A 17,281-nucleotide genomic window follows, 5' to 3' on the forward strand; every position below is an offset into this window, starting at 1 on the left:
TGTTTCTTGCCTAGAGAAGGTCCTTTAGCGTTTGTTGTAAAGCTGGTTTGGTGGTGCTGAACTCTCTCAGCTTTTGCTTGTCTGAAAAGGTTTTAATTTCTCCATCAAATCTGAATGAGATCCTTGCTGGGTAGAGTAATCTTGGTTGTAGGTTTTTCTCCTTCATCACTTTAAATATGTCCTGCCAGTCCCTTCTGGCTTGCAGAGTTTCTGCTGAAAGATCATCTTTTAACCTTATGGGAATTCCCTTGTGTGTTATTTGTTGTTTTTCCCTTGCTGCTTTTAATATGTTTTCTTTGTATTTAATTTTTGACAGTTTGATTAATATGTGTCTTGGCGTGTTTCACCTTGGATTTACCCTGTATGGGACTCTCTGTGCTTCCTGGACTTAACTATTTCCTTTCCCATATTAGGGAAGTTTTCAACTATAATCTCTTCAAATATTTTCTCAGTCCCTTTCTTTTTCTCTTCTTCTTCTGGAACCCCTATATTTCAACTGTTGGTGTGTTTAATGTTGTCCTAGAAGTCTCTGAGACTGTCCTCAGTTCTTTTCATTCTTTTTTCTTTATTCTGTTCTGCAGTAGTTATTTCCACTATTTTATCTTCCAGGTCACTTATCCGTTCTTCTGCATCAGTTATTCTGCTATTGATCCCTTCTAGAGTATTTTTAATTTCATTTATTGTGTTGTTCATCATTGCTTGTTTTATCTTTAGTTCTTCTAGGTCCTTGTTAAATGTTTCTTGCATTTTCTCTATTCCATTTCCAAGATTTTGGATCATCTTTACTATCATTATTCTGAATTCTTTTTCAGGTAGACTGCCTATTTCCTCGTCATTTGTTAGGTCTGGTGGGTTTTATCTTGCTGCTTCATCTGCTGTGTGTTTTTCTGTCTTCTCATTTTGCTTATCTTACTGTGTTTGGGATCTCCTTTTTGCAGGCTGTAGTTTCGTAGTTCCCGTTGTCTTTGGTGTCTGTCCCCAGTGGCTAAAGTTGGTTCAGTGGGTTGTGTAGGCTTCCTGGTGGAGGGGACTAGTGCCTGTTTTCTGGTGGATGAGGCTGGATCTTGTCTTTCTAGTGGACAGGTCCACGTCTGGTGGTGTGTTTTGGGGTGTCTGTGGACTTACTATGACTTTAGGCAGCTCTCTGCTAATGGGTGGGGTTGTGTTCCTGTCTTGCTAGTTGTTTGGCATAGGATGTCCAGCACTGTAGCTTGCTGGTCGTTGAGTGAAGCTGGGTGTTGGTGTTGAGATGGAGATTTCTGGGAGATTTTCGCCATTTGATATTACGTGGAGCCGGGAGGTCTCTTGTGAATCAGTGTCCTGAAGTTGGCTCTCCCACCTCAGAGGCACAGCACTGGCTCCTGGCTGTAGTACCAAGAACCTTTCATTCACACGACTCAGAATAAAAGGGAGAAAAAGTAGAACGAAAGAAAGAAAGAGAGAAAGAGAGAGAGAGAGAGAGAGAGAGAGAGAAAGAAAGAAAGAAAAGAAAAAGTAAGATAAAATAAATTTATTAAAGTAAAAAATAATTATTAAGAAAAAAAAATTTTTTTAAGTTAATAAAAAACAAAAAACAGATGGATAGAGCCCTAGGACAAATGGTGAAAGCAAAGCTATACAGACAAAAACTCACACAGAAGAATACACATACACACTCACAAAAAGAGGAAAAGGGGGAAAAAAAATAAATCCTGGTCTCAAAGTCCACCTCCTCAGTGTGGGATGATTCGTTGCCTATTCAGGTATTCCAAAGATGCAGGGTACATCAAGTTGATTGTGGAGATTTAATCCGCTGCTCCTGAGGCTGCTGGGAGAGATTTCCCTTTCTCTTCTTTGTTCGCACAGCTCCCGGGGCTCAGCTTTGGATTTGGCTCCGCCTCTGTGCTTAGGTCGCTGGAGGGCGTCTGTTCTTCGCTCAGACAGGACGGGGTTAAATGAGCCGCTGCTTCGGGGGCTCTGGCTCACTCAGGCCGGGGGGAGGGAGGGGCACGATACGGGGCGAGCCTGCGGTGGCAGAGGCCAACATGACGTTGCACCAGCCTGAGGCGCGCCGTGCGTTTTCCTGGGGAAGTTGTCCCTGGATCCCGGGACCCTGGCAGTGGCGGGCTGCACAGGCTCCCCGGAAGGGAGGTGTGGATAGTGACCTGTGCTCGCACACAGGCTTCTTGGTGGTGGCAGCAGCAGCCTTAGCGTCTCATGCCTGTCTCTGGGGTCTGCGCTGTTAGCCGCGGCTTGCGCCCATCTCTGGAGCTCCTTTAAGCAGCGCTCTTAATCCTCTCTCCTCGCGCACCAGGAAGCAAAGAGGGAAGAAAAAGTCTCTTGCCTCTTCGGCAGGTCCAGACTTTTCCCCGGACTCCCTCCAGGCTAGCCATGGTGCACTAACCCGCTGCAGGCTGTGTTCACTCAGCCAACCCCAGTCCTCTCCTGGCGCTCAGACCTCCGAAGCCTGAGCCTCCTCTCCCAGACCCGCTCACCCCGGCGGGTGAGCAGACGAGCCTCTCTGGCTGGTGAGTGCCGGTTGGCACCGATCCTCTGTGCAGGAATCTCTCCGCTTTGCCCTCCACACCCCTGTTTCTGCGCTCTCCTCCATGGCTGCGAAGCTTCCCCGCTCCGCCACCTGCAGTCTCCGCCCACGAAGGGGCTTCCTAGTGTGTGGAAACCTTTCCTCCTTCACAGCTCCCTCCCACTGGTGCAGGTCCCGTCCCTATTCTTTTGTCTCTGTTTATTCTTTTTTCTTTTGCCCTACCCAGGTACGTGGGGACTTTCTTGCTTTTGGGGAGGTCTGAGGTCTTCTGCCAGTGTGCAGTAGGTGTTCTGTAGGAGTTGTTCCACGTGTAGATGTATTTCTGATGTATCTGTGGGGAGGAAGGTGATCTCCACGTCTTACTCTCCGCCATCTTCCTTGCCGTCTCAAGGCAATAGTTTTGATGTTTTCTTCGATGTAGAGATAGTAGAGCACTTACAATTTATTTTAAATGAGTTCATCATGAGAATAATCCTGTTGTATTAGCCATTATAGATTAGAGATAGCACTGCTCCCACAACCGTGGCTAAATGTTGTAGATCAGTAAAGTGCTTTGTGACTAATTGCTTAAAGTGCTTTTATTTTAAAGCATGGATTTGCAATTTATAAAGGAGTACTGTAGTAGGAGTATTGCATACATGACCAAGAGAAGCAATTTATTCCACTACTAACTTCAACAACTATAAGTAGATAAGGCTCTCTCCACACGTTTCTTCAAAATAGCCCCTCAGCATAACCAGCCTAAGTCAGACAGGAACATGTACATAGGAGAGAAAAAATAGCATGGAAGGCATTTTGTAAGAACACTAGTCTTTCTCATTCCAGGTTAAAGGATAGATGATTATGTGAGATTGATTTCTATTTTGGCTGATTCTTAGACCTTAATTAATGAGTTACCAACTAAGCCCTCTAAGATTTGGTGACTAAAGCTGAATAAGATGGAAAAAACAATTAATTGTTTGGGAATTTGGTATCACCAAGTCAATTTAGTTTATGCATTTGTCAAACAATATGTATAGAATATCATCAGGGGCATCTAAAGCCTCCTAGAATTTTGGATTATTCATGCCCCCAATATTTTATGAATCTTTTTTCTGTAGTAAGTACCTACTTGCTGAAAATTATGTATTCCACTTGATGAAGATTGTAAGTGGTTTTTGTATCCAAGGGGAAAATGATGAACAAATTCAAAGGAGACATACTTTCCTGATTCTTTCTTCTCTCATCTTCCCTAGATGGAAACTCATACCAAAAAAAAAGTGCTCTCTCCACTGAAGAATTTGATCATAAACACTAAAAAATTAGTAATTTGTGATGTTTGCCATCTTAGAGTAGAAGCAATTCATTGCTCTTGCTATGCATGAATATGCAAGGTAAACAATGTGTGCAGTTTGCGATCCCTAAGATCTAGAGTGGTTGGTTGGCTCTGGTATTACAGGATGGCTAGTCAGAAATCAAGACAAAAATGATGGTGGAGGGCTTCCCTGGTGGCGCAGTGGTTGAGAGTCTGCCTGCCAATGCAGCGGACATGGGTTCGTGCCCCGGTCCGGGAAGATCCCACATGCCGCGGAGCGGCTGGGCCCGTGAGCCATGGCCACTGAGCCTGCGCGTCCGGAGCCTGTGAGAGGCCCGCGTACCGCAAAAAAAAAAAAAAAAAAGATGGTGGAGTTTTCACATTTACACCTTTTGATTTTTTTAAACATAGATATTTACCTCAGTCATATATTTATGCTGGATTTTAAATTGAATAACTTCTCATTATTCCTGGAGTCAGAAATTTCTATTATTTCTTCTCCATGGTATGAGAACATGGCAAGAGAACGTCTGGGTCCTTCTTGCAGCCCTTCACTTTGAAATCCTCCTGAGTATAGGCCTGTGTGGGTCTTGGGATTTGAGTCTTTCTTAGCCTGTCTTCTACTGCAAGTGTTACTACAGGAAGTAATAGTAAAAAGTGAGTTTTGTTTTGTAGGGAGGGCTGCTTGCTATCAAACTACTCATTCTTCTCTGAAAAACTGAAGTTTGAATTTTAGTAGCTTGTCAGAACATGAAGATTAAAAATGCCATGTTTTTTCAACTTGAATCTTTGCAATTGCACGTCTCCAGGCAACACAAAATGCATTCACTCTTTCAGATCCAATAGAAACTTGCCCCTGTGGGTCAGGGAGTTAGTACTGGGTGACCAAACTATTCAGGTTAGTACATTGAGGTTGAAGGCTCAGCTCTGCTCCTTAGATGGTATGTGATCTCGGGCAATAGAAATTGTTGGCAGGATTAAATGATAAAATATAAGAAGCACCTGGCATAGTTCTTGGCACATGGTAACTATTCCCTTAATATTAACTACTGTTTTTGCTGTTGCTGCTAATATTATTAATAGTAATAAACTTTGCAATTTTTACTCATTAATCTGTATCTAACAGATCACTTATGATTTAATAAATCAATATGTAACAGCCTATTCATGTTAAAATACATGTAGACAGATTATAATAAGAATTTGAAATTTAAAGTTGTTTATGTAATTGTATCCTTTTTAAAGGTTTTGTGTGAAGACCTACAGTTTAAAATCTGATCACACCTTCTTCACGTCCATGTTTGGATCCATTTTAAAACACAAGAGCTCAGAACCTTATGGAAAATTGTAGGCCAGAGATTGTGGATAAGTGGGAAGATATATCATGTACATGCCTCGTTGATTTTTCTTTCTGACATTATTAAAATTGAGCAATTTGAGAAATAATTTTCTGATAGTAGTAGCATTATGTTATAAAATCTCACATTGAAAGTAGAACTTTCAGCGATTTTTTTAACTTTCAAATTGAGTAGAATTGGTGACAAAGCAGTAAAATCAAGAATTGATCTTTTTAGTAGTTACCTAGAGCCACTAAACATGAATGATACTCTATTCTACATGTATAGGAGAGTGAGAATTAATGGCTTATGTTTAGAACAATAACCCTCAGGTTTTTTTGCAGGATTATCTATCATTAAAACAAGTTCAGTTATGTTCAGTATTCTCCATTTAGGCACAAAAGTAGGTTTACATATTGACATGTTTAAACATTTTTACTGAAAGCAATTGAAATTTTTTTTTCTTAATCTAGCTTTAAATAGAAAACCCAATTAACTAGAATACTAAAAGCAAAGCCAAAGTGTTTCTATCATTTTACAATTTTTTTCCAAGTTTTAACTTTTAAAACTAGTTTAGATTACCTAAAATTAGTACTCTTTATGTATTTTTTTGCTTATAAAAGACAAAGAAAATGTGAATTTTTGTTGCACCTCTCAGATTCAATTTTCATCCCATCTTTTCCCTGATTGAGAAAGTAGAGAAGACCCATACTGCCTCTCACGTTAAATTGGCTCTAAGAGCCAAATCTTAAAATTTCCGCAACTGTTCCCACCACTCTTTACAGCAGACAAGGTATGATTTGAGTGGTCTTCATTTCACTACCCTAGACCTTCTTTCTCCATTGCTACCCTCCCAACTTCCCTACCTTCAAAGACAATCAATGCCCTTACTTTCTCACCATCTCCCTGCCACCAGGGCCTGCTTAAAAAAGAAAATAAAAGATCTGTTATTCAATCAGACAAATTCCATCTGAGAATAAGAGCATTTCAATAGGTGTGAGAGCTTTCCTCTAAAAGAATGACGCTGAAGGAGAAACCATTACCTTAGTCAGTGGGCTGGAAGTCTGAGTCAAGTTTTCGCAACTGGGCTTCACTTCTTCCTTGGCACATCTTTTTCTTTCCAATCTGCTGCCTTCACTCATATTCCTTTCTGCTCTTCCATCTCACCTCCTCACTCCCCTCATTAGGAGAATATTCCTATCCTCATGCCACCAAAACACATACATCCTATAGACCCAGTTATAGACTGAACTCTTTTAAGAAGGCATCTCACTACCTCTCTTCATTGTTTAAACTCTAGTTTCTATGGAACTTTAAGATTTCTGGCTGTTTAATGTGCTATTTCCTCCCCAAGTGGAATGAATTGTTACAGAATGGCAGATGAATATACGTAGAGATCGTGCATTCATTTTCCACAGATCACCTCTGATCATCTCTGTGCAGAACTCACCACATCTTTAGGTGCTTAATACATGTGTATTAGGATTCACTCACATTGCTAATGTGAATCGGTGTGTTTTGTACTGCTTTAGTTGACCAAAAAATAATTTAGCCTTTTCTTGATTTGTATCTTATATAACACTTTATGAAATAAGACATTACTTCCTCTAACTTTATAGGGTTGAAACTAGCACATTTGGAAAGAGGTGGAATTTTTCTTCAGCAGCCTCACCTCTTTTTTTCTTCTCATCTCTCTTGGTATTTAGTGTTCACTCCTTCCTTTGCTTACTGTTACCTTCATGCACACAGCAAAATTTATCCTCAGGCTGAAAATACACAACCGTTTCCTCTCGAGAGGCATTTAAATGAGGAGTATTTTCTCCTGATGTGAAGATTTCTTATTCCCAACCTACAAGGCAAATCATATTATACAGATGTCTAAACACCGTTTAGAATCAGAAGCTCCGATTTATCCCACATTATGTTTCTCCAGTAACTATAACTTTCAATCCTAGATCATCAATTCTTTCTAGTTATTGGCAACATAAGCTACATAAATGGACCAAAAATAGAACTGAATCAACCTAGACAGATCTGCCTGCATGAGGAAATACTGCTATACATAGCAAAGGTAATGTTTTTCTTATGAAGAAATGATAATGCAGCATAACGCAGAACTAGTATTTCTGCTGAAAGGACTACACAAACCAATTTTTGCCAAGTATTTTTCAAACACTATTTGCTGCTTCTGCTAAATATGGAAAATTAACTGGAGTATTTTTTAAGGGATAATATGGGGGTCTGTCTCCCACACTCTCCCAGGCCATGGTGCCATGGAGTAGTCAGTCATTCCTTCTGACCATGTGTTCCTCATTTCTAAAATGGAAATTATGGTGATAGTTTTACTACTCCATGCAGGGATTGTTGGGTCAGATAAGTGAGAAATGTATGAGGGCAAATATAAACCATTAAATTAAATCAATTATTGTGTTTATAGAAGAAATTATCTTTTTGCTAATTATGAATTCTACATGTTAGGAAAACACAACAAGCACATCAAATCTGTTATATCTTGGATATTACTATTCAGGACAAAACTAATCTTTGAAAAGAGAATAGATTTAAAGTCTGTGTAAAGAAAAATATTAGTAACTAATAGAATAAATGGCGTATAGATATGGCAGAAATGGTAAAGGTGGTATGCAAATAATTGTAGTTTGGGAAATGGAGGGCAAGATTCCGGTTGGACTTTGTCAGAGAGATTCAGCCACTAGACAGCCTTGAAACCTTGGTCAGATGACTCAACCTACATATCAGTTTCTACACTTTGCCGTGAAGATTCAGGTAATTAAGATAAGTGAAGCACTTAAAATAGTGCCCACCACCTAGCAGTTGTTCACAAAGTGTTATTACTGATATATTTTCAATTGTATAATAATTTATCCTAGCAGGTTATTTTTTAAATACTAGTTCAACAAGACCTAACTGGACAACTGGAGTCTCTAATACCCAGCTGATCATGTGCCTTACATTATTCCCTGCAAGTATTATTTATATCATCTACAAAGCTAACATATTATGATTCTAATACAATAATAGTGAGCTCAAATTGCAGGCTAAGATTTAGATTAGCTAAATTTAAAGGATTTTTGTTTATTTGTGTAGATCTGTCCCTCCTATGACCTCTATCCCCTCCTTGCACCCTTCTGATTTTACACTGTGTTTATAAAGCAAAAACCATATTTCCATCATTTTACAAATTACCTTTTTCAAATTTCAACAGTTAGATGAACACCTAAAAGCTCTTTGAGATGAACAGAATTATCCAAGTTTCCTTACTTTCACTGCCTTTTTCCTGGCTATCAACCAAGCTTCTATGCACCTGCTTTGAACAAACCCATTGCATTCATTTCTAAGGTGTAGCTTCCTATGTATGGGAACTTGCAAATCTTTTCAGTAAAATGAAATTCCTAGGTCAATTTATGGATCTTGTTGACATAATAGTGACTTAAAAGCCAATAATTTTTACTTCAGGTTATCTATTTGTGATCTACACTGAAGTAAATCACTTGATTATTCTGGGCCTGTTTCTTACCCATAAAATAAAGTTAGACTAGATCAACGATTTTTAACCCAGGTTATATAGATAGAGCCTGTACACTTGGAGAGTGATTTTTTTACTAACCTTTAACTAAAATTTAGGATTTCCTTCGTTTGCAGGCAAAAATGCACAGAGTAACACTTGGGGTATTTGTGTTTGTCACCAATAGAAATCATCAATATTTTCATAAGATATTTAAATTCATGGGGATACCTTGAAGTATTATTTGATATTATTTCAAAATTACTCAGCTGACAGACCTGCAGCTAGACCTTGTTATTTAACTCATTGGTAAAGAAGCACATATATTACTGTATCACATGTTAAGGATTACTTAAAGATGTTGATAATTGTATTTTAATAAAAATGAAGTCCCTTGTAATCCCATGTATTTCATTTCATTTATTTATGACTTTTACTTTAAGGAGGTCATACGTTTCATCAAACTAAAAGAGAGGACTCTGATTCAAAAATGTTTGGAACCTTGGATTTTAGGGATGCTTCTCAAGGTCTTTTACACAGATCACTCTTGGGTCATGAAGATTATCTAAGACGATCTGTAATGAATTGAAAAATGCAAATCAGTTCTTCTTTTCTGTCAGAATGATATGGCTTTCTTTTTTTATGAAAGCCTAAGCGTTACTTTCAAGTAACCCTTCCAAGTAACCCTTTTTTATGAAAGCCTAAGGGTTACTTCCAAGTAATCCAAGTTAGTTGTAAAGGCTTCTACAACTAAAGATTTATTAACTAAAAGTAATGTGATTTGAATTTGCTAATTCAGTATTTTCCTAAGCATTCTGGCTGCCACGCGATTGATTGGCAATTTTGTATACCTGCCCCTGAAAACACCTGGAATTTTATAGTTTCAAGGAATATTTTTTTTTCCAGTGCTTCAAAAATCTTGTCTTGAATTGGTCATAGTTTTAAGTTGCTACTTTTCTAATTGCATGTATGGAATTACTCTTGGATGTAGTCTACGTAACATTTAGGGATTTTTTTTTGTAATTGCTGCATTTTAACCATTTGCCATTTTGCTCCTCTTCCACGGTTTTGTTATTGGTGAGTTCTTTATCCACTAGAAGTAAGAGCATTCGATTATTGGTAAAGCTCAGTGTTCTTTGTCCATTGTAAAAGATTCTCAAAATTTTTGAGAAACAGAGAATTAGTTAATTGCTTATATTCCTTTCTTTTTAATTCAATCTGTTTTTTCCACTCTGTTCCATTCTATTCTAGTCTATGTTGTTCTGTTATAATCTAGTTATAAGTAACACGATATTAAATCAGAAGTATAAGCCAAGACTATATGTCAGAAATGTCAGAAACAAATTGACTTGGGAAGCAGAAATTTCACAGAAGATCCAAAAGTCAATAATAGGATGCTTATAACCTTCACCCAATTCAAACAACTGAAAGGGCCAGGTTGTTGATGGTTAGAATAGAATTTGTGAAGAAGATTTCTTTAATGAGTTCTCTGCTATTGGGAAAGATGTAGAAATGCTTCCCTCTTTGCCTCAGATCAAAGGAAGATAGCTTCACCCTTGGAGAGCTTGAAGTTAGGAGGATATTGGGAATGGAATTTAGTTCCTACGTGAGAGGTCTAAAAGGTTAGAAGGTGACAGATAAGCTGAAGAAGAGGAAGCTGTATAGGTTTCAGCCTTTTCTCAAGTAATTTATAGGAATAAAGGCCTAGTGAATGTTCCATGTGAACCAAATGTAACCTACCTGTATTTGTAAGCATGATTAGACCTCAGGAGACAGAAGCTGGAGATGTACCAACAAATTTCCAGGGGCTGTGGACATTGTAAAGGAACCAGAGTTTCATATGTCCATACCAAGGTTGTGCTAAGTCTCCAGCCATGGTCTTGGCAAGAGGTCCCTGGAGAGCCCATGAATGTGCTTACAGAATAGAGTCAGCTCTAAACACCTGCCTGGTCTAGTGAGTGCAAAGCCATCCTACAGTAGTACTAGTCATAGAGGAACTTTGCTGTTCTTCTTAGCCTTCTTCTCTCCCTTGCTCCAGCTCAGGAGTCCAAGGTAGCCAGTTGAGGGAGGGCAAACAGGAAATGAAAGAAACATCAATCATGCCCTCCCCCCCATCACCACCCTTTCTAAGCTCTGCAACAAACCCAAGGTTGGGAAGAAGTTTTATCTTTGTTTTAAGATTGATGTGTATTATATGTGACCAGACCTAAGACACTGGCATTTTAATGTTATCACACGATGTTTTTATTAACTAAGAATGACTGGAAAAGTCCTGATACTCTCTGAAAGATTGAACTTGGGACAGAAGATAAGTTTCTCCCACTGAATATATTTTAAAGAGAAAGTAAGGGACAAAATAATTTTGCTTTGTGATAATACTCCCTAAGTTCTATATGTTCACTAATTTTATAATTATATAATTGTTGGAGAAATGATCTCAAAATCAGTTGGTGCAAAGTTTAATTGTTAGTATATTTTCAATCAAATTTCAGATGGAGAGAACATTCTATCATATATGACTGTTTTCTGAAATAGCAAGTCATATAGTCATATATAGGCATCATAATTGACTCAAAAATTAATTTCTGCTCATTTTTTAACTTTCTTATATAATAAGACTCTTTTATCTGTACATTTTGCTTTACGTTTCTATTTTTGATAGATTCTCTGCAACCTCTCTAGAAATGTTGGAACATTTTCCATGCTAATTTTTTTCAAGGTTTATATAGAAGCTGAGTGATTCTAAGATGATAAATTCCAATAGTTTGTTTTGGCAGATGATGACTTATCTTAAACATTACATTCTCTTGTACTCATTTGTTTTAAATTCATAGCAACTAAGCAATGTGTGATAAAAGACACTGAACATCAGAGGGTTTGTTTAAAAGAATTTGTTTCAATTAAAAATATTTGGGGAAAACATGCATAATTTTTATGTTTGATTTAAAGCATATTTAAACATGTTTCATCTGTTTCATTTCTGTATTCCCAGATTAAATTGCAACTTTACAAATTTGTATAACCACCAGAAGATGATTTGTTATACTCTATAAATCCACAAGCTGAAAAGAAAATGTTTGGTATCTTTGGAGAAATGTGCCACAGATCCATTGTAAAATCCAGTCTTCAACATTTTCCTAATTGCTTTAGTTTCCTGACCTTATTAGGTTTTTTTCCTCAGACCTATTTTGTTTTTGTTTATTTGTTTGCTTATTTTTTAGGTGAGCCTGATCTTCATAAGAATTCAGAAGATCTAGTAAGTGCCGAAGAAAAACATGCTGAGACACATTCATAGGTTTGAAACACCTTAAAGGCTTCTGTCATTTTAAACATGAGAGGTAATTTTATTTTTTAGATGAGAAATTTATTTCTGAAGTGGATGGTTTGTAAAATATCATTAGAAACAAAGTTATCTTACTTAAATGTCCTCCTGGATTCTTCTTTTAAATCTCTGTTTTCTGGAGCAAAACATTAACAGGTAAGCTTTAAATATTTAACTTTTAAATTTACCTTTTCAAAGGATTCTTAACTTATTCATCCATAAAAATTATATTTACTGAGGCCTTTTAGTCCTTTAAAAATAATAAACTATATCCTATGGGGAGGTTTAATCCTGGTTTCTTCCACTATTCCATAAAAGAATTATGAATGTTTTATACCAATTTCCTTTTCTACATCATGTAGGAAATATGAATGTTTACACTGAGTGATAATAACAAAGCAAGTACATATTATGAAACAACATCAATATTTGCTAAAATCCGTGGACATTTGCATCAATGATTCCCTTTTTAAAAATTCAGCTTCTACAACCTAAGTGTCCATCAACAGATGAATGGATAAAGAAGATGTGGCACATATATACAATGGAATATTACACAGCCATAAAAAGAAACGAAATTGAGTTATTTGTAGTGAGGTGGATGGACCTAGAGACTGTCATACAGAGTGAAGTAAGTCAGAAAGAGAAAAACAAATACCGTATGCTAACACATATCTATGGAATCTTAAAAAAAAAAAATGGTCATGAAGAACCTAGGGGCAAGACGGGAATAAAGACACAGACCTACTAGAGAATGGACTTGAGGATACAGGGAGGGGGAAGGGTAAGCTGGGATGAAGTGAGAGAGAGGCATGGACATACATACACTACCAAATGTAAAATAGATAGCTAGTGGGAAGCAGCTGCATAGCACAGGGAGATCAGCTCGGTGCTTTGTGCCCACCTAGAGGGGTGGGATAGGGAGGGTGGGAGGGAGACCCAAGAGGGAGGAGATATGGGGATATATGTATATGTATAGCTGATTCACTTTGTTATACAGCAGAAGCTAATACACCATTGTAAAGCAATTATACTCCAATAAAGATGTTTAAAAAAAAAAATCAGCTTCTGGGGCTCACCTTTGATCTACCAAATTACCAACTCTGGGAGTGATGCCTTAGGAATCTGAATTTTTAATAATTCACTCTACTGCTATTTCTGTACACTAAATTTGAGAACTACCGTCTTGGACCAACAGAGAAGGTGAAGGCAGTTAGAAGGGAGTTAGAAGGGAGGAATGTGTTTGTTATAGTAGAAATGTCTTAGTATCTCCTTAAAAAAAATATAAAAATGAGTCCTGCTATCTTGTACCTTGATGGTAGGGACAAGAGAAAATGCTGCAGGTACCACGTCAAGCCTTTGATATACTATCAGTAGCTCCTTAAATGTTGTTTTAGATATGACACAGTTAAAATGTGATTAGCTTTTTTTTTTTGTGATTAGCTTTTAAGATGATTCATTTCTCAGTATTCTTGAGTTAGTTGTAAGACTCTTTAATTAATAATAATAGTTTAATTAATAGCAACTATCAGTGTCAGGCACTGTGATGAACATCTCATATGTATTATCTCATTTAGTCCAATCAACAATTCCAGAGCTAGTGACTGTGATTACTATTTTACATAGGAATTGTAAATAGAAATCAAGCCACAAAGTTGATGGAAATTTTAAAAACCAGCTCTGTATTAAACAATTTAAAGATATTGTCTCATATTAGCTACAGCAATTTTTCTGCATACCCTCCATCCAAACTTTAAAGATACATAAATACACACATGCACGCATGCATGCACGCACGCACACACAGAAGAGACAGGAAGAATTCCAAATGATTTAAAGAATATCTATTATCTGCTGATAAATCTCTTACTTTTACAAGCTATATGAAGTCCAACATGAAATTGCCATTCAGTGATTGATGCCTATATATGACTAAAACATGATCTTCATTTTCATTTGGATTTTATTTCAGGATAATGAGAACAGCACTAAAATATCCTAAATCCTCAATTTTCCACAAACCTATATTCTCCTCTTTCAACACACACTTGGAAACAGGCCATTTTATGGACTCATATAAGAGAAGAACATAAATTCTGAACTAGTAATTCTAGCCAAATAAATACACTCAAAGTTGCTACCAGAGATTTTGGCCAGTGCTTCTGCCATTGCTCTTCCTCCACAATTTGGCCTTCTTCAATCAAGCCAGAGAAATTTTTAAGACAAAAAGTTGGACAGTTTTAATTTTTCATCAGTTTGAACCCAGTTACTGCATAGGCAACTGTGCAATATGTGTGCAGAAGATGAGACATTTTAAGATTTGACTTTCTTGCTTTGTTTTATACAGAGTGCTGTAACTACAGTAAATTTTTCAAGATGTTAAGTAAAAGGAAAGCAAAAACAAAATTATAGAAAAATATTTTTTGCAGCTCTGAGGCTATTTAGATTGTCCTTGTTATTTTAAATACATGGGAACAAAGTGAGAGCCGGGGCTGCTCAGAAGCTGTGGTTGAAGCCCTATAACAACAATGGAGCATCAGAGCCCTGGCTCTGTGACCTGATGAACTCTTCATTGTAGCTCTCAAGCTGGGAAACCACAATGAAACCTGCCCCTGAAAGCAGTGGACCAGCCTGCCTCCATCCCTGTGATTTCAAAGCACTAATGCATCACCTACATGGGCATCATCACAATGCAAGTCACACATTACCTACGATCCAAGATGACAAGAACCTCCAGCCATTGTTGGAGACAGACACTAGAACTGAGAATGGAATCTGCCTTCTGGGGTGTTGATCCCATCAGGATGTAACAAAATATATCACAGGCCAAGGGATAAGTGACAAGAAGTGTGTGTGTGTGCGTGTCTGTGTGTGTATTCAAAAATGTCTATGAAAATGGAATCCCACACTTTTCTGTACAGATAATGTTATTTGACGTGAGTTTATAATTTTACCACACAGAAACAAACTGCAACCCTTGGAGACTCTGCTTCCTTGTCATGTTTTGCCTGAGCATGTGCAGAGCCTTGCCTTTGCTCCAAACTGAAGAGCTACATTTATTTGTTATTAGCTGACAAGAAAGGTCAAGCACAAGTAGGTGTTGTAACTTTTCACTGTACAAACTCTTCAATGATTGTGAGACTAAGCGAATATGTCTTTGTGAATGGTAGAATTGGGTGGAAAAAATTAAGAGTAGCCATCAATTAAAGAATAAAGTGAAGGTGGGTTGTCCATCCTAATGAGGTTTCTGTTGCACATGCTTCTTCCCTGGGTTCCACAATGCTAAGCAATATTTTAGAAATGGATGCAATCACAAGCTTTTAAGTCTAAGTAGTGGGATTTTATAACTCACAACTTAGATCTCTTTTCATGTGTAAGCCATATTCTATATGCATATTAGGTATGCATTTTAATTTAAGATATATTTGTGCATAGACAGTGTATAAGATGCTTTTAAATGTTCTGTGAATAAGTTCCTTAGATTTTGTTTCATCTGAAGCATATGTAGAGCACAGCTAAATAATTGAATTGTATCATAGACATTATAATGCAACTGATATTTTAAATGTAAGCAGTAAAGATTGATCTATAATGATGTGTTGGGGGAAATTTATAGATACGTACATCATGGTGACTTTTTGTCCTACAATGGATTTCTTATTTGTATTTATGGAGAAACTGCAACTACTGCTTTTAATGTCTTTTTTAAGGTAGCTATTTACAAGCTAGAAAATATTCTGCATTTAAGATTAGAATATGACTGTCAGGGAAGTCTAATTACTATTGTTCCTATTTGAGCCAGGTGTCTCTCAGTAAAGCTATAGAGTCTCTCAACAGAGAAATAAATTGAAACACTGCTTCTTAATTGTCATAAGAAACATGTCCACTTTGTTCCTATTAATACTTTAAGATATATAGACTATTACTAAAAAAAAAGAGGAATATAATGAAGTCATTATTTTCTGTATATGGGGTTTAACCTAATTTTCCAGGTTATGTAATTTATAAAGCGCTGTGACGGAACTTCCAGGGGAGTGGAGAAAACTCGCTCCATCTCTTCAGAAGAGTTGTCACGCTATTGATGCACTTTTTTCCCCCTAATCTCCCTCCCTCACTCCCTCTTTTGCTCCTTCCCCTCCCTTCTCTCCTGCTCTCCTTTGTATCTTCCTTATTCCTTCCTTCCTCTCTCTAAGACAGGCACTAACTCATGTTAATTAGCGGGAAGTCAGAGCAGAGGGTACCAGTGCCCATCCCTTCTGCCAGCATCAATGTTGAATCCATCCTAAAGAGAGGGATGGATGAATTCAGCTGCTGAGCCTTAAATGGCCTGCTTTGCATTTGTATCCTCAGCTACTCAACATATATCTAACAATTTCATATGCCTCTTTATTTAGCTGGTATCTCTTTTATTTAATTTTTAACATGACAAGCTATAATTCTTGTGTTTTTATTCTGCTGTAATTCTCTGTATTTCCTATTGTATATGATTGTTAAATAAATCATACTTGAGGGAAAATGTCATGAACCATTTGGTGCCTGATGTAATTCAATTTGGTGGGGCATTGAAAAGTTGGCAAAATCAGGGAAAACCAGAAGTACACCATCTTGAAAGTTGATATGAGTTCAATCAGAAAGTGATTTTTGCTCTATGAAAGAAATGTTCACTGAGCATTTATTATTGCACCTATTATTTGCATACTCCTGGCTACATGCATGGCACATATAGGATTCTGGAAACCTGAATCTTTCCTCTAGAAATTTCCTATTTTATAAAGGAGATAATCTATACACATGAATAACTAAAATGCCACATGTGAAAGTAACCACGTGCAAGTAAAATGCACCTCCGGGTATTAAAGGAGGTAAAACCTGCCTCCATCTTCAGGGCTTCCAAGAAGACTTCTTGGAATGGGTGGCACATGAGTTGATGTTTCAGTAACAAATAATAAACAAAAGCTCATATTCATTGCCTATTTTCTATGTACAGGCTCCTGGTAAACACTTAACAAATATTATCCCTAATCCTCAATAATCCAGCAAAGTGGGTATCAATATGAGTAAGGAAACGAAGTCTCAGAGAAAGAGCCTTGTCTAAAGCCATGTGGGTCTCAAGCAGCAGATTCCAGACTGGAATTGGTCCTAGAACGCTGATACCAAAGACCTCTTTTTCTTTCTACTACATCTGTGTAGGATGGGACAGAAGCACAGTGGAAAGGACAGCTCTGTGAAGAAGGACAATGTGAATAAGGTAATACCAGAGAATAATAAAGAAGCAAAGAGT

The 17,281-nt window shown here is 37.4% G+C and overlaps 1 protein-coding gene across 1 annotated transcript in view; it reads left to right on the forward strand.

The window, feature by feature from the left end:
• The window catches only part of PDE1A (phosphodiesterase 1A), a 265,239-nt gene extending 248,544 nt beyond the window's left edge, over positions 1 to 16,695 (forward strand). The window contains exons 14-15 of the mRNA XM_027126564.1: positions 11,900 to 12,016; positions 13,973 to 16,695. Of these exons, the coding sequence (XP_026982365.1) occupies positions 11,900 to 11,973 (74 nt within the window). The 3' untranslated portion in view covers positions 11,974 to 12,016; positions 13,973 to 16,695. The remainder of the gene's footprint in view (positions 1 to 11,899; positions 12,017 to 13,972) is intronic.
• Positions 16,696 to 17,281: the final 586 nt, after the last annotated feature.

The sequence above is a fragment of the Aethalodelphis obliquidens genome, unplaced genomic scaffold (assembly GCF_003676395.1).
Source record: "Aethalodelphis obliquidens isolate GAN/ISIS:26980383/991018 unplaced genomic scaffold, ASM367639v1 scaffold2, whole genome shotgun sequence".
NCBI classification, from domain to species: Eukaryota; Metazoa; Chordata; class Mammalia; order Artiodactyla; family Delphinidae; genus Aethalodelphis; species Aethalodelphis obliquidens.